The sequence below is a fragment of the Hesperophylax consimilis genome, chromosome 6 (assembly GCF_061612785.1).
Source record: "Hesperophylax consimilis isolate HC1 chromosome 6, BYU_Hcon_1.0, whole genome shotgun sequence".
In the NCBI taxonomy this organism is placed as follows: domain Eukaryota; kingdom Metazoa; phylum Arthropoda; class Insecta; order Trichoptera; family Limnephilidae; genus Hesperophylax; species Hesperophylax consimilis.
In genome coordinates this window covers 27,334,113-27,352,052 of record NC_142841.1, presented here as the reverse complement: position 1 = coordinate 27,352,052, position 17,940 = coordinate 27,334,113, and the positions used below count along the sequence as shown (strand labels likewise).

The window sequence follows — 17,940 nt, the reverse complement described above, 5'->3', positions numbered from 1 at the left end:
ATTAGATACTAACAATTCCGACAGTACCGACTGCTAAGGACTAATGTGATTTCAAAAAATAAAAGCAAGGAAATATTATACCTGAATCAAAAAACTACTTCAACACAACTATAGTGTCTTGTCCATTGGCTTATCAAACTTGGAATTTTTGATGAAGTGCTCAAATATTAGCATTTGCTTGGAGGAATTTTAAGGATTGTCAGAATTGTCTGACATCACGTAATAATAGTTTTTGAGGTTAAAAATAATTAAAAACAAAAGTAATGAAATAGAGTGCGCAAACCAGTGGTTATAAAATAAAGCCCTGATTAAAGCTTTTTCTTGTAAATTTTCTGTTAATAACCTATTTTTAGGTTGGTTTAATATGATTTAAGTCAACAAAGGCATCACTACGATGAATAGATTTGTGAATAACTTTTCCAAGGTGAGATTTTTAAATAATTATATTTCATAGGGATCTGTTATTTTTGGAAATTCTTATGTCGGTGGTCAGCGAATCTAATATTGTTTCTTTTTTCACAACTTTCTGTATTATTGTCTTCTCGTCTAATGTAATGTTATTTATTCATGTGTTCAATTAGAATAGCATCCGGCACTTTACTATGGGCACATTACAATAATAATATAATTTTTAAATAAAAAACACATTTCATTCATTAATTTTTTTCCACTGTTTCTCTTGCCGTGGGTGGTTTATTTATGGTCTTGCCACAGTCACAGTTAACACTGAAACTGTTTAGATTAGATTAAGTTAGGTTAAAAAATATTTATTTTTATTTGATGTGTTCATATAACGGGAAAGTACCCAGCATTATTTTCTGTGCACTTATTGCAGAATTCTGCATTGTTGTGTTGTCAGTTATTTTCTCTTTCGTTTGAATAATATTGACTACATGTCAATTTATTGTTTCAATAAAGTAAATGTTTATTCTTTTCAGATTGTGATACTTGGCAGACAAAGGGACAGAATAAACCAGCATGTCTATTCAACATTATGCATTAATCAAAACAAGAATATTAAGGAAAGCTACCATCACAAGCCATTTAATTATTTAAGGCCTATTAATTTTGTCAGTACAAGATCCGTTAGTATAAATGAATCAAGCGATGGGTTTTTCAAATCATTTATAAAGAAAGTTGGCTGGCTGCCGCATAATAAAACGGTAAGACATTTTAGGATTGTTAATTATTTTATGTCACTCTTAGTATTATTATAATCTGGCCCCTAGTACTTGTTAAGAAACTCCCTTCTTACAGATTTTCCTTGTTTACATGGATTGCCAACTTTTTGAGGGATAGGTCGATTCAGACGGTTGCGATGGTTTCGCCTCTTCCTGACATTCAATAAATGCTGGCGTCCCACAGAAGACGGTTCTGTCTCTGACTTTGATTTGTTGCACTTGTGTCGTGTGACCATTATTATGCATTGACACTTCAGTGACCATTGTTATGTGGATGTCAGTATAGTCCATGATAGCCCCACACAAAGGACACAAACTCCAACAATTTGGAGGGCTTTGAAGCATGGAATAGGCGGTAACCTCGAGAGGGTTTTCTCTAGGAGTATGAATAACCTCGTTGGATTTAATGTTTCAAATACCCAATCATCTCTGATTATGTCTAAAATGGATTGAAATGACTATCTAGTCTCCTTCAACAGAAGCAATCTTCCCAACATGCCTTCCATTGATATGCTTGGTGTAACTCTAGGCACGTTATTACCTAGGCTGGGCCAAAGTCAAGTTAGTCAGAAGTTGAGCTTAGCCATTTCCCTATTTTAACAAATGGATTGCAATCTTTAGAGCACAGGCGTCAGGTGGGAATGCTGTTCTAGTTCTACCGGTATTTCAATGGAAGGTGCTCTGAGGAACTAGTGTTATTGATCCCTTTGGCAATGGCGCATAGTCAAGAAATACCAAAACGCGTGCCCAATGTTTTTACACGGTTGACATTTGCCACATGAGAACTGGTCGTTTCTACCGAAAGCACTTCAACAGCTCGGCTATGGAAATTTTTGCCGACCTCTGTGTTTCGTCCCTCCTACCATATGGATCTTTTCAAAACCCATGTTCACTCCTTCCTCTTCTCAAAAAGACCCTCCACACAAGATGACTTAGACCCTGAAGGAAATTATTTTCCTCAGGGCCTCCCGTGTGGAGTTCATGTAAAATAATATGGTTTTGCCCACTTAAATCAATACTCAAATACTCTTTTCACCCAGATTTATTATAGACTAGCTTTTACCCGTGGCTTCGCTCGCTTGGTATTAGGCAGAAATTACGGTACAAAGAATTTTCCCACTGGAATGAAATGTTTTTCCGGGATGAAAGTAGCCTATGTCGCTTCCCAGTCTTCCAACTATCCCTATACATAAAATCATGCCGGTCGGTCACTTCGTTGCGAAGTGAAAGAAGGACAAACAAAGAAAAATTGGTTTTTATGTATATAGATTTACACAAATATACTATCTAACGCTCTATTTTATCTTTACAGAAAATACGACTGAAAGGCTATTTGTTGTATGAAAACATCGCCGATCAATTGGATTATAAATATTGGCTTGAAGAAAATAAACTTGACAACAACTTTGCATCTTGGTTTATAGTCACGGAGCTCCATGTTTGGATGCTGCTTGTCAGGTGCATGTCCGACGGAGACCATGGAAGATTATTGAGGAATGCCATTATCGAAGCCATGTGGTCTGATGTCTCAGTTAGGGCTAAGAAGCTGGCAGTGAGTATTTTACTATTTTTTTATTCTAAACTGGCTGTACCCCGCCACGTGTTGCTGTGGCTCAGTCTGCCTAGGCAGATAGAGAAACAATGGCTCGTGTGGCTTTTACGTCCAACAGATGGCGCTGTTTTTCAAAAAATAACGCTTTTACTTGTCACATGTGACATCTATCTAATAAAGGTATATTAAAACACACGTGTATTCGAATGCAACGTTGTGCCAAAATTTCAAAGCTATAATTGATGAAACTTTCGGAGATTTAAGATTTTGAATAAACGAACATTTACATTTTTATTTATATATAGAAGAACCTCATTTGTTTAAGGGCCATTTTGCTAAATCGATGAATGCAACATTTCTGTGCCTCCTGGGTATGTTCTTCTTTCTGATTAAATGCAGCTTTTTAGCTTTCTCTTTGTAATTAGTAGATACTCTTTAACCCTTAAATGCATGATTTATTTATATTTCTGGAAAAAAATATATTTTGTAGATATTTACATGCATATGCAAGGAAATATAAAGAATTTAATTTTTTTGTAATTTTTTAATGATATTTGATTAAAAAAAAATTTTGCAGGTTTACAACACCATGTATTTAATAAAAATTAATATGAACAATTTACGTATGAAAAAAAAATAAAAAACCTAAAAAATTTTCTCAAAACTAATAAGTGTACGGGAAAAATACGAGTTATTACATATAAGTATTGTATTATTGTCTCTACTTACCTAAGAAAATCAAAATAATAACAGCAAAACAAAACTGTAATTCTAACCTCCAACCAATTTTCGAGAATCTTCACTTTGTTAAAGAAAAAGTGACATTTGACATTCGCGAAAGAAAAAAAAGGTGATGCCACTCGATAAAATATATTACCGTGAACATGATAATTCTAAAACAGCATGCATTAAGTATACACCAAAGAGTTAAAGGTGGTTTGAACGGTATGTTGCAGTTTTGCAACAGTATGCATATAAGGGTTAAGTATCACACTGTTGAAAAACCACTATTTAGAATTGAAACGTTGATTGAATAATAAACAGTAATTACAGCTGTTTATTTGGCATTGTACCAAGTACTATTCAATCTTTCTGATATCCGACATTAAGTATTTGATTAAATTGTGTCACGTCATGTTAACCTCCAGGCTTTAACGTCATTCTGAATGACGCCGGCAGTCGCGCAGCAGTGTTTACACAGCACTTCGATTTGACTTCATTGTGGAATTCAATAAAAAAAACCTCCTACAAACATTTTAAACCCATAATTTTATTAACAAACCCGTAAAATAACATTACAAATCTTTAAACTAAAAATTGAAGATGATGAAATGCTCTCTGTATAAATAAAGTCAATTTTCGATTGATTTGTGTTTCCTACAAACTCAAAAATTGCTTGACCAATTTCGATGAAAATTTGAAAGTTTGTTCTTATTAGTGCCAGGAGTGTTTAGTGAGTGGTTTGAATCGTAGAAGAAGCCATGGACGCCGATGTATCGTAAATGGTTGTCTATCAGTAGTGTAAAATTTATAACACATTTGTTAACACACCTCAAGCGGGCGAAAACAAGGGTCCCATTCGAGAAAATGTATTTTGTTTTAAACAGCTATATCTTTGAAAATAATACATATATTTTAATGAATTTTTTTTACGCAGTCGCCACATCCCAATTATAAAATTATAAGTAATAATAATAACATAAACTGAAGTTAAATAGGATCGGCGTAAAAGATAAAACCACCCTACCAGAAGTGTATTAATAAGGGGTAATTGTTTTAAAATACAAGCACAGTTATGTATAATATATCTATGGCCTAATACAATCCATAAATACATATTTAAAAAAAAATGTTTAAATTAATACATAACATGTTTTTATAACACAAATTTAATTTTGTTTTTATTTTATTCTAATTGAATTTCCTCTGGTAATTCGTCTTATAATAAAAACTATAATCAATTTGGCGATAGACTTTGTCACAATTTTCGTTGATAACTTTGTGCTGACTATGATTCCCACAGACATTTTTCTGGAATTTGTTACACTCTACTCCTGTTTGATGTTTTTGTGAGGCCCACAAATATGCCAAATTGGTCTGACGTTGGTAGAAGTAATACCAGGAACAGATGCTAGATGCATACATGCTTACATTTTGCTTTTGTCTGCAAAATAATACAGTTACACCAACGGTCGCGCCTTTGGGTTTACACCACTCTCGATGACTGCCACTATGCGATTGAATATCTACGTATCCGAGTGGAGAGGAAGTACGATGTGTGAGCTATTTAACGAATCAATGTATACTAACGAATAGCAGGGGGACTGAATTTGATATATTCTTGACGTGCTTTCCAAACTTCTCACAAATTGATATTGATGTGGAATGGTTAATCAATTGTTAGGTTCTAATGAATCCGAATCAAAACATTTTCCCATTGTCAGCATTAAAACACTTCCAGTGAAAACTAAACAGTGTCCTTTTTACATAATATGGTAGAAGAAGATTGTCCACTAACTTTTCAAAACTTGCTTATTTTCAAGCCAGGAAAGTCATCTGTGGTGCGCAAACAAGTAGATATATTGTCGGAACAGTTCCAAGCAGCACTCGTGGGCTATGATGAGGGAATATTGAGCAGCGATATGGTGCTGGCCGGAGCCATCTGGAGAAGGTTCTTCCAGTCCAAATGCGATGATTCGCGTCTCATCGAAAACATTGTCAGATACGTGAGAAAACAGGTACAATAAAACAATGCACACATTTTTCTACATGAATGACGTGTTGTTATGCATAATCTACATCTGTTATTCTTATAGAATAAAGTAATCAGTGTCTGTCTCCATGCGCCCATTGTACTGATGTCTATTATATGCATTTTCATATTTAACACGTTGACGGACACTTGCCGGAAAACAGAGGTTCATTTTGTCATGACACATGTGTTTTGTGAAGTCAATGAAAATCAGTAATAAAAATTGTAAACCTTGGGTGTGACACTATCAAGTATAGAAGTGTTTGCACTGTGACACAAATATACAGGCTACATAATACTACATTACAAAACTTGATATCTCTGTCCGTTGTGTCATATCACAACCCTGACTAAAAGATGTACACACACATATATATACATATTACGTATGTTGCATCATATCACATCTCTAAAACGATGTCAATAGACGTTGTCATATCACATCTTCCCTAAAACAACATCTATAGATATTGTGTAATATTATTACATCTACTCTGAAACGACGTTAATAGATGTTGTGTTATCACATCTCCTCTAAAATGACATCAATTCACGTTGTGTCCGTGAATGTGTTAAGCTGAAAAGATTATGACAGTCGATAATTTGGTAATATAACAGTCACAAGAATTGTAGCCTCATCAGCTGAAATACCGAAATGCATATATATGTAATACAATGTCTAGTGATGACTTATCTCCATGAGAAGACTAGTTCTACTTATGTTGAACATAATGTAATTAATTATGTATTTCAATATGGCATTTAATTCCAAGAATGCAGAAGTAATCAAGTAACCAATCTTCATGATTATTTAAGGAGATTCTGAGGACGGGTTGTTTCACAGTATTTGAAAAATTCATCAAATTTCAAAGTTGATTTTCAAGTTCTGTGAAGGTTTTGTTCAAGTTCTGTTATTATTTTAGTTCAGTCAAATAACTGGTCCGTAATGATATAATAACAGAACTTGAATACAATCTTCATAGAACTTGAAAATCATCATTGAAATTTGATGAATTGTTCATCTTAAATCTAAAATACCGAGAACTATTGTGAATATTATTGATTTTAATTAATCAATAATTATTATTGCCTTTATTAATTGATCTCCGCAGTAAATAGAAAATCACCATCTACAATATTGGTAAAACGTTTACCTATCAGAATATTACATAAAATGCATTTCTGTTTCAGACTCTGCATTTGGAGCGCACAGAGCTGTCGGATAACCCTAAAATAAGTTGGATACCACTTAAAGAAAAGTAAATGAAATGCTGGCAATTATGTAAAAAGTATTTATTGTAAGTAGAAACTAATTAGTTTTATCAATTACTGTACAACATGTATTGTATAATAATGTGTATTAAGAAAAAAATATTAAATCCAAAGATATACAAATTATTATTCTATATTGATTCAAATTTATTTGATTAATCAATTTTGTGGAGTGTTATATAACTCCCAAAGTGCTTCGCTTTTTCTTACATCATACATTTCTGACTTTGTTAAGATTCTCAACACATTTTGAATGCATCCGTTGTCACAGCCGCCAATATTGAATGTCTTTGACTTGAGCCTGTTAAAGTCCTGAATTAAGTGCTTGTCCGTTGTGACCATTCGAGTCAGCAAATTGTCCATATTCTCCAGACTGAGGGAGGTCATGCCGTACTGCTCCTTGAAGGAGTACTCCTTGAACCACCGGGGCCGTTGTTCGGGCGTAAGGTTTGCCTCCGTCAGGTTGAAAATCCATGTTTCAAAATCGGCCACTTCCTGCAAGGACCAATATAAACCGATTAGGTATTTACAATATACATAATTTAATTGAAATGTAACTGCCTATGTTATGAAAAAAGCATCTCTATAGTCAAGAGTTGGAGGGGGGGTGTTTGGTTACCGAAGCTGTTTTAATTTAATGTTGAATCAGTTTGATCATTGTATTAGTTTCTAATTAACACATTTCTGGTGGGTATTTTTTGCGCTGGCGCTACGCTGTTTCCGGACAAAAATAAAGGTTCCGCGTGAATTTCTTTAATTTGTTTTAAATTGCTATATCTTCGAAAATATTTTGATAAAATTTTTACATATTAACTCAGCATACCGAAGCTATAAAAGTACTAAACGAAAATCGAATATTATTTGAAAATCAACTCAATTAACCTCGCAATATGTTTATTACGGTCTGCCCATTCGTATTTGCCCACACCTGCTTTCTTTAAATACGCCCGACATCTCTCGGATCTCTTGCACACAGGAGTTGAGTAGGTGCGGAACAGAGATAGGGATTCGAATAAGGTTTCACAGTCATAAAAACCCTCATTCCAGGAATTGAATTATTGCAATATCAAATAATATACTATCCTTTTGTCGAAATACCGATGTAAATGAAAGGCACGAAGATAAATATAAAAAGAAGACTTGCATTACGATTCGATAATTATGTACACATATTTGAGACCTTTATAAAGAGATTGGTATCTAATATTCATATAAAAACATTGAATAATTCCATCTTTTCTGCCATTGAAATGAGGCCGGCGCAAAAGGTAGAACTAGCCTTCCCAGTGTTAAGCATTAATAGACCGAACGGGTAGAACTACCTTTCCCGGCCGAAGTGTGTCAATTAAAGTAAAATTCAGTATTTTTAGTGACTAATACTCCTTCCACAGCAAAACAAAATACATTATAAACGCACATAAGCGAACAATATTCAAATACAGTTGGGAATTTAGAATGTCTCTTGAGAAAAATTTGTCTTGGGTCATCATGCTTCTAACCTGTGCAGTATCATTCGAGTTCTAATTGATTTGCTTAACATATAAACCTGCTAAAAAGACCACACACATGTCCCTACAGTAAAAGAAAATGAGTCCTACTCACTTACAGTTTAACTTACATAATTATTGCTGTTGATTTCGTACACTTTGTAATTAGGATTAATGTAGGCATTGGCTGTAACACTGCCTCCGTTCCATGCCACAAAAAGGGGACGATTGATGTCTTCCCTGGAGTAGAAAACCTTCAACTCGTCACTGTGCGTGTGGCCGTTGAATTCTGCCGTGATCGTGTCAGCAAATCTATTAATTTAATACATATATACATTATTTGTTAATTAAATTTATAATTATAAGGACACATATGCACTACATTTCACTGACCTCTCAACGATCCTTTTGTATTCCCTGGTATACACGTACAGAGAACCCCTTGCTGGTATGTGTGACAAAATATGAACTCTTTCGTTGTTTAGCTCTGCCTCGTGCAAAGTCTTAGCGAGCCATTGTAGCTGACCGTTTATGTCTTTAGGCTGCATATGAAGCCACCTGTAAAGAATTAAAATTGATTTGCTCTCACGTCTATCTCAAAGAGGACATAAAATATTACACACTACATAATACTCAAATGCTGACTACCAACACTCAGTGGCATGGCTTGCGAACCCAGCCCTTCTAACCGAATGTGAATACTTTAACACTCAGTGGCATGGCTTGCGAACCCAGCCCTTCTAACCGAATGTGAATACTTTAACACTCAGTGGCATGACTTAAAACCCAGCCCTTCTAACCGAATGTGAATACTTTAACACTCAGTGGCATGGCTTGCAAACCCAGCCCTTCTAACCGAATGTGAATACTTTAACACTCAGTGGCATGGCTTGCGAACCCAGCCCTTCAAATCGAATGTGAATACTTTTAATAATTAAAATTAAAGACATTATATTTATTAAGAAATCAATTAGATTTTTAGCCATCGTTTGACAATAAAAAAACATGACACATATAACATGCATCCACCATGGTGAATACAACATCATTACTTCCCTTGAGCAGCGCAAGAGAGATGCTGACCCTAAACTCAATGTTGAAGAATGCATCAATTTAATTTCAAGCACAAATTTTTGGTACACCTATAAATTACACTTAGGACGGGTTGTTTCGAAGAATTTGAACAATTCATCAAATTTCAACGCTCATTTTCGGGTTCTGTGAAAGTCCTATTCAAGTTCTGTTATTATATCATTGTAGGCTAGTTGCTTGACAAAACTGAAATAAAAACAGAACTTGAAAAAATCTTTCACAGAACTTGAAAAAGAACGCTGAAATTTGATGAATTGTTCAAATTCTCCGAAACAACCCGTCCTTATAAATTAAAACATGCAGTCAATGAATAGAGGTGATTATTTGATTATACCCTGATTTTCCATTTTTGAAGCTAGTGCATTGATTTAAGCTACCAGGCTAGTCTAGTAACTAACTAGCTAATGCAGGAGACGATGGACCACCAAACAACTTGGTCTTGGCACAACTCCTTGCTTGATTCACATTCATAAATCATCTCATACAAATCATTCTTTTATTCTGACTCTCGGCTCAATTTTAGGATAATTCATGTAAATTGATTAAATGACCCACCAGTTGAAACCCTGGTACATGTTTGAGTTGATGGCCACAATTCTGAAGCCAGGTCTTACTAGCACCGTGTAGTAGCCGCCCAGTTTGATGGTTTCTGTGGCAGATTCAGGCAGCCATACACTCCACATCTCCGCCAACATATTGTACATCCAATTGGAGGAGAATGAGTCTGTCACAAAGGTTGGCGCATACCTAAAAATCACACATAACTAATAGTCATTGATAGAATAAATTATAATACATAAAAAAAATCTTTGGGAGGAAACATAAAAATATTTATATTGTTTATAATTTTATTTACATGTTTCTATGTACACTATTATAATTGCACAATTTATTATTATTTTTTATTTTTTTTTTATTTATTTAACGCCCAGAGGGCTTTTACATGGTTGGTAGTATAATTTTAATTTGACAAATACTTTCAAACATAAAAAATAAGAATAAAATTACATTTGATAAAAGCTATGCAACAAGTCATACAAACACAAGAAACAAAAACAGAAAATTACAGCTATTTGTTGGTTTACATGATGTGTTTAGGAGTATTGTTGAAATAAATGTTTTAAATGATCCACAAAACTTGCCAAGTTCGTATTGAATATGTCAACATCACCCAAGTAATGATTTCCCATGGTGTGAAGTCGTTGTATCGGAGAGTGGGCAATGTAGTTACGCTTATGTGTGCTGCTGTAGAATATTGTATTTTGTCGTGTTGTTACTGTGGGTGGTATGTATTATTGAAGGATAGATGCTTTGTTCTAGAGAACAAACAACAATTATGATGTCCTGTTATCAAAGTTACAAACGTGGACTGGGAGTTGCATTGAAAAATAGTTGCATTGATAAATCTTGATTTACAGTCAAATACGTAAACCACTACAATACAGAGGCCTTAAGGCCCCGCATACCCAATTTCTACCAATTTATAACAAGTTTCTCGTTAACTCTTCAAGTTTTTGTTCCAAAAAAATAATATCCAAACATTTGTTATGCCGAAACATTAATTATATGATATTCCCTCGATAGAAAAAAATCGCAAAGTAAGCTCCGAAAATTATTAAAAACACGTTTTGTTCTGTTATTTAATATGTTGCAGGCATGAAAAAATTCATAGTGTATCTTTAAAAGCAACTAAAGCATTTATCTAGAGATTTTTGCTCTTTTTCAAACGAGTCGTGTTTTATTAAATATTTTCACAATTTTCGCTTAATTATTAGCGTTTTTTAATATTAGCGCGCTCCCTCTAACATTTGTATTTACATATCTCCCTTTCAAACCATCTTTGAAAGCTTACTACGGGGCCTTAATGCAGTGGTCTACATTTGAAGAAAATAGAAAATGTATTTATTTTGGTACTCTGAATATAAATGAAAAGTAATAATATGTATCTCTCTTATTCTATATTCTACCCAAAACATGTTATTCATTTTATTTATTATTACTATGTATTTATTTTTAAAATCCAATTATTAACCTCACTCGGACTAAGCCTGTATCGAGGTTAACAATTTTACAAGTGAATAAAAATATATAACAAAAAATAAACAATGATGCTAATCATCAATAATCATTACAATATAAAAGTACCTAGTTATTATCAGAGATGTGCAAAATGGGTACCCAAAACCATTTGAAATGCAAAATGGAAATGGGTCAAAACTTTTCCATTTGAAAATGCAAAATGCAAAATGGTTTTTAGAAAAGCATTTAAAATGCAAAATACCTATTTTCAAAATGCATTGAAAATGCAAAATGGTTTCTCAGGTCAAACAATCAAAATAATTATATAATTTTTAAACAATTTTGTCATTTAATCAACATCAATGTAGAACAAACATATTACATGATGGTAAATCCAAAAACACCACGACTACAGATTATGAAACCACAAAAAATTTGCGCGGGACTAATGTTGCCAATGTAAAAACATAGAAACTGCTATATAACATTTAATATTACAGCGTCATACAGTGTTTTGGCTTGCAGTGTAAATAAAATATTGTAAACTAGACAAAGCATACTCATATGTAAAGCATTTAAGCATTAAAATGAATCATCAACATAAACAAAAAAATTTTTCAACTTGAGGATTAAAAAAAAAAATCGCAAGTTGTGCCACAATACGAAGTATGTCAAAAAAATAGAAATAAATAGTAGTATATCTTTGTGTGAGGATAGAATGGCCAACCTTATGATTCCAGAGATAGCCTCATTTTTAATGTCAGTGGCATACAAATTTTTCTTAAAAAAATGATAACGCCTTCATTTGTACACGCAATTGCTTCATATGAAATTTTATAGCATAGTAGTGATCAGCAGAATCTATTTCTAGCCAAAAAAATACCCTTTAAGTTCAAGTCTCTCTATGAAAGGCGATTTTCAGCCCACTGTGCGTCATGGCCCCATGTTCAGTATTTGAATCAGTATTTTTTGTAATGGTATCACTCAATTGCCAGGGCTCCTACCAGGAAGCAACTTGACAAATGTAAATTATCTCTCATAGAGAGGTTGAGGACCGACTGATATTTGGGGCTTATGAAAAAAAGATGAGTGGAGAAAGAAGGAAGAATGTTGCAAAAAAGCATTTAAAATGGAAAATGCATTGAGAAAAACATTTAAAATGCAAAATGCAAAATGGTTGTTAGAAAAGCATTTAAAATGCAAAATGGAAAATACCCATTTTGCATTTTGCATTTCCATTTGAAATGGATTTATTTGAAATAAAGCACATCTCTGGTTATTATATACATATTTCTTACATTAATTTAAAAAAATACACTTACTGGTTGACAGGTTGAGATTCATGATTTCCCAAAATAGGGAATACAGGAATACCTGGAAATTTGTTTACGAACATCTCCACGGTAACCCGTTGGCTTTCCGTTATTAATTCGTTGGTCGTTTCCCAAACACCGTGATCTGTGGTGTCCCCAGTATAGTAGATATAATCAAAGTCCTGAAATAATATCAATACAAATAAACTTATAAATGGTGCCAAAACCACCTCTTAATCACATAATCAAATTGACTGTGCATTTGTATAAGATCCTCCTATAGGATTATGATATAATCCATTCTACTTTAGTTCATTAACAACTACAGGGTTTTCCAATAAGAGGTGTTATTTTTTATATTCAATCGTAAAAGAATCAAAGAACAATGCTTGTGTGGCACGTAGCGCCGTCTTGTTGAAAGTAAACGTTGTCCAGATCAATACCATCCAATTCCGGCCATAAAAAATCATTAATCATCTTTCGATAGCGCACTCCATTCACCGTAACTGTTGCTCCAGCCTCATTTTCGAAAAAGTAAGGTCCAATGACTCCGCCGGACCATAAACCGCACCAAACAGTCACACGTTGAGGATAGAGAGGCTTTTCAACAATAACTCTTGGGTTTTCCGAGCCCCAGATGCGACAATTTTGCTTGTTGACGAAGCCACCAAGGTGGAAATGGGCCTCATCACTCAAGATGATTTGCATTTGATTCACTCAAGTGAATTTTAATAATTTCAATGCGTTGTTGAAGTGTGTATCGTTCCATTTTTATTAATGGCGTAGTTTCTACTTGTCAAATGTCAAAAAATGACAGCTTCAAAAGTAACATCTACCGAAATAGCGGGCTATTCAAAATAACACCTCTTATTCGAAAACCCTGTATATATATTAAACATCATCAAACTACATACCCACTTCATAAAAAGATTTTTAAATGCAGACTATTTTACAAAGGGTTTGTAAATATAAGAAGTCAAATCTAGATTATGTGTATGTATTTTAATAGAATGACAATTTACCTGATGGTTCTCAGCGATTTTATTCAAACAGTCTTCTACAGCCCATAAAGGTGCATCACAATGTCTGTAGTCTCCCCAATACCCTGCTTGCTTGCCTATAGGTATATCTTTATTCTTATTATTTCTCTTCCTATCGAATTCTGCTTTCAGTTTCATACCTCGCACCTCATTTGCATAGTCTATATCAATCAAGTACGATCCATTGTCAGTTCTGCTGATTCTCTTGGCCGCTGATGCATCATCGTATTGGAGGTCCCAATTATTAGATGCTCTTTCAACTTGACCGACTCTGCAGCATGTTGGCTCGTTGCAGTCAGCCAATCCGTAGGCTTCGTACACGGGGTCATAATGTAAGTCAGAAACCTGGACAATCTTAAATGTCTCTTCTGTTGGAGCAGGTGGCTGGAAACATAATATAATATATTTTCACCTTTTTTGTTGTTTTTACATTTCCATAATACATAATATGTTGCATCTCGTATCTGACATTTCAGTGTTATTCATTTGTTTTGCCAACCATCATCCAACCATTTAAAAATGGAATGGAAAGGTTTATTTTTAAAATTATTCTTTAGCTCTAGGTAGGAATTGTTCCATGAATTTACTCTATCCCAATTTTAGTACCCAAGTATTTTTATGAAAATATTAAAAAGTACATAATATTATTATCTCAATATGAGATAAATTTTGATTGGATTGAATTTAGTAGGAAAATTTATCTCAATTATCTATTTAGATGAAATACATATTTTGCGCGTTGAGCATTTTACAATCTCAATAATTTTAATAATAATAATCTTTAGTTTAATCTATGTTATTAATTAACCCCACGTTTGATGCAAATCATCAAGGCCTTCCCATCCACAGGTGGTCATGGGGATTAAAGAAACAATATAATTCACTTTATTTGTTTATGACTAATCTAGGAAAATAAAATATTCTTACTGCATTCGTCACGTTTTTAGTTGGCAGATCAATTGACCATTCAAATTCCTCATCTTCAAAGGGGCAGCCATTAATGTCATCAGTTTGGAAAACCACCCCACAAAATGTTGCAGTTTTATATGTAGGCTGGTTTCTCATAATGTAAAGCATTATAGGCTGAGGAATAAATATAATATCAGTACCATTGCTTTATGTACTCACAACAAAAGAAAATATAACATTCAATTTAGTTGCGTATGTATACAGCGTATACACAACTGTGATAAATGTACGTACATATAAGCATACCGCTGATTGCTTTGTTGTATCCTCTCTTTTAACCGTAACCTCTGTTTGAGAGCGTCAAAACTGTTAATTGTGAATCTAGTGTTATTATTGTTGATTGTAGACTTGTTTTCAGTTAAATAAAAACAAAATTTCATACAGAAATTTGCAATTCTGTGGTCACAGAAAGAAGAAAAGTTTATAAATATTTTTCTCTGCTGGCAGTAAAATCAGAAATGACAGATGTAAGATATATCATAACAATCTATATAAATAAAAATAACAATGTTGCATTCGAATGTGCATGTGTTTTTATATACCTGTATTATATAGATGTCACCTGTGACAGGTAAAAATATTTGTGTTTTTTTTTTAAATATCATCGTTGTAAAAAGATGCATTTAAAAAAAAACAGCACTATTTGTTGGACGTAAAAGATATACGCGCTATTGTTTCTCTGTATGCACATACAGACTCGAGTCACAGCAACACATGGCGGGGTACAGCTAGTTTGCAATAAGAAACTAGAAAGAAAACCAGCGCTGAGTTGAGAAAGTCTACCCTTTCTGTTTTACATTACATTTTAACTTAAAAAGGTAAATATTTTAGAATGATTTAATTTACCAAGTTTAACAAAATGACGCCACGACAAACATCAGCAGGCTGTATCTCCAATAGTGTGCATAAATCTGATATAACATCCACCAACTCGCCTTCTGTTGAACCTTCATTTTGTAGTTTCTGAACTGTGGCCATAGCTGAACGACACACTACACATACCAGGTCCTGAAAATTATTAAAAAAGAATGATTTTAAATACAGCGATCAGGTCAATATTCAAAGTAGTTTGTACACCTGCCCTCAGTCCCCTCTTACCCCAAAAATCCCCAAAGACATTTGAGTGCGTAGCGATATTTATTAAAAATATGGTAATTGAATTTAACCCCTTAGGTTAATTTGTTCGCTTTTGGGAACAACTTAAACGGGTCTCATTGAAATCATCATATCTCCCTTACTGTCATGGTGAGAAATACGGTATTATAAAGAGAAAATACTACGCTTTATATTCTAATCTAAAAGTTAATCATAGAAAAATTTAAATGTGCACATATATGAAACCAAAGTTTATTGGTTTATATATGAAACTTTTTGTTACTAATTATTTTTGTATGAAATGACAAAAAAATTAGGTAGCATTAACATTTATAATACTTTGTTCAATAAAATGTGTTGTTTTTTATGTTATCAAAATCATTAGATTTGTAAGTAGGTACTTAAATACTTAAGTTATGCTTGAATAATAAAGTGAATGTTATGGAAAAAATAATCAAAAACGGAAATGAAATGCAAAAAAAAATTTACCAACATGAATTGAAAAACGGTTGAGTTAAAACAGGACTTTGCTCAATAAATTATATAAAACACAGATAAAATCATATTTCTTACCTGTCTCGGTGCGACAAAAGTATCAAAAGAGTTTCGGTAAGCATATTGAGGGAAGGAGAAAACTTCAATCATTTCTTTGAACTCTTTTTTGTCATTCTCGTTCTGTGTTTTGGTCATATACTTATAGAATTGCTCGGTTATTTGAGCTGAAAAATAATTATTGTATTTTGTATCTGAGACATTATTTTTCTCTTATTCCGCTTCACTCTTAATACGCAATATTTCACTTTCAAATAAATGGATTTAGCTTTATTAATTCAAAACATGATTTATTATGTCGGGGGAGACGGAAAAATACGCACTTTTAATTTTAATTTCGTTTATTAAGTCACTTACGCGATATGTCAATTAGTATGCTGCGGCGACTATGTTCATATCAAGAGTTGGATTATATTCATAGTATCGTATTAGAATTAAATCACAAACCAGTCTATACAAACCTAGCGTAGCCCACAAACTACTTGAAAACTGGGATATAACTCTAAAGGGGACGCGAGCAGGCATTATTAAAGGTTCCCCAACATTTATAGTAACTTTTAGTAATAATATAACTAAATTCAAGTATTAATTCAAAGTAAACATTCCATATTTACCGTGAAGCGGAATTCGTAACCTTTACCTCTGAGACTTATTCCATCTCACCGATGACATTGTTTGTTTTATATTGTGAAAATATGACTTAAAACTCAAAATTGAAACTAAATATCTGAAAAATAACTTACCTTCTGTACGTACGTTCTTTGCCAAAACATTGCTCAAAAATATTGAGCCTATCAAAACAAGAAAAATAAATGCTTTCATTTTTAAAGCATGAACTGTCCTTCAGAAGAGATCACAAAACTTTATGTTGTATTCAATAAAAACTACGTTTTTTTACTGCAACAAAAGTGATCATCTTTATCTTTCGTAGATAAAAGAAAACAGATCAATTATTGTATTATAATCGTTTATGTCAAAAGTACTTAAAAATATATTTTTCATTTTCACGACTCTCAGCACTGATTCAATTATGACTTTATAATGTAAACTGCAATCTTGTAATTTATCTGTTTTTCAAAAATATAATCCTTATAAATATAAATAGTTTAGTCACAGTTTTTTGTATGGACGGCAGATGCGATCAGAGATTAAATGATTTGAGCGAACATAAATGAATGTTTTCCAATAGCTTGTTGGTTAAAGTGTGTCTAACTGAAGATCACATAAGAACACCTAAAGTAAAGTAAGACTATTTCAATTATCAGTCACTTGAATAACTGGTTTTTTCAGTAACTGGTTATCCGACCACTCAAAACATACATGAAATAATTTTTTTCACTGTGATATTCATGACTTGGTAATGCCAAATAAATGATTGCAGAAACTACTGTTCTCAAATCGATGCATAATTTTTTTTTACTGATGTTTTGAGATATGTACAGACAAATCATTTAAAAACTAGTTTGTAAGCCTGCCCGCAGTCCCCTCTTCCCCCGCAAATGCCCAAAGATATCATTTTTACATTTATTAAAAATATGATAATTGAATTTAACCCCTCAGGCTAATTTTATCTCTTTTGGGAACAACTTATACGGGTCTCATAGAAATCATTGTAT

The 17,940-nt window shown here is 33.2% G+C and overlaps 2 protein-coding genes across 2 annotated transcripts; one reads left to right on the top strand and one right to left on the bottom strand.

The window, feature by feature from the left end:
* The first annotated feature begins 36 nt into the window (after positions 1-36).
* Uqcc1 (Ubiquinol-cytochrome c reductase complex assembly factor 1) lies at positions 37-6,883 on the top strand. Its single transcript, XM_089632889.1, has 5 exons — positions 37-424; positions 939-1,163; positions 2,494-2,733; positions 5,277-5,471; positions 6,677-6,883. The coding sequence occupies exons 1-5, from the start codon at positions 395-397 to the stop codon at positions 6,746-6,748; spliced, it is 762 nt and encodes a 253-aa protein (XP_089489015.1). The 5' UTR covers positions 37-394; the 3' UTR covers positions 6,749-6,883.
* On the bottom strand, positions 6,796-15,917 carry LOC149423159 (sphingomyelin phosphodiesterase-like). Its single transcript, XM_089632888.1, has 8 exons — positions 15,524-15,917; positions 14,636-14,791; positions 13,691-14,092; positions 12,678-12,850; positions 9,892-10,083; positions 8,638-8,802; positions 8,376-8,556; positions 6,796-7,252 (listed from the first exon to the last, which is right to left on the bottom strand). The coding sequence occupies exons 1-8, from the start codon at positions 15,653-15,655 to the stop codon at positions 6,917-6,919; spliced, it is 1,737 nt and encodes a 578-aa protein (XP_089489014.1). The 5' UTR covers positions 15,656-15,917; the 3' UTR covers positions 6,796-6,916.
* Positions 15,918-17,940: the final 2,023 nt, after the last annotated feature.

Excerpts from the sequence above, each read along its gene's own strand:
- Uqcc1 (XM_089632889.1), top strand. The coding sequence starts at position 395 with ATGAATAGATTTGTGAATAACTTTTCCAAG. Across the intron at positions 425-938 it reads TTGTGAATAACTTTTCCAAG|ATTGTGATACTTGGCAGACA; the intron begins GTGAGATTTTTA and ends TATTCTTTTCAG. Across the intron at positions 2,734-5,276 it reads TTAGGGCTAAGAAGCTGGCA|CCAGGAAAGTCATCTGTGGT; the intron begins GTGAGTATTTTA and ends CTTATTTTCAAG.
- LOC149423159 (XM_089632888.1), bottom strand. The coding sequence starts at position 15,655 with ATGGCCACAGTTCAGAAACTACAAAATGAAGGTTCAACAGAAGGCGAG. Across the intron at positions 12,851-13,690 it reads AAATCGCTGAGAACCATCAG|GACTTTGATTATATCTACTA; the intron begins GTAAATTGTCAT and ends ATATTATTTCAG. Across the intron at positions 10,084-12,677 it reads GAATCTCAACCTGTCAACCA|GTATGCGCCAACCTTTGTGA; the intron begins GTAAGTGTATTT and ends TGTGATTTTTAG.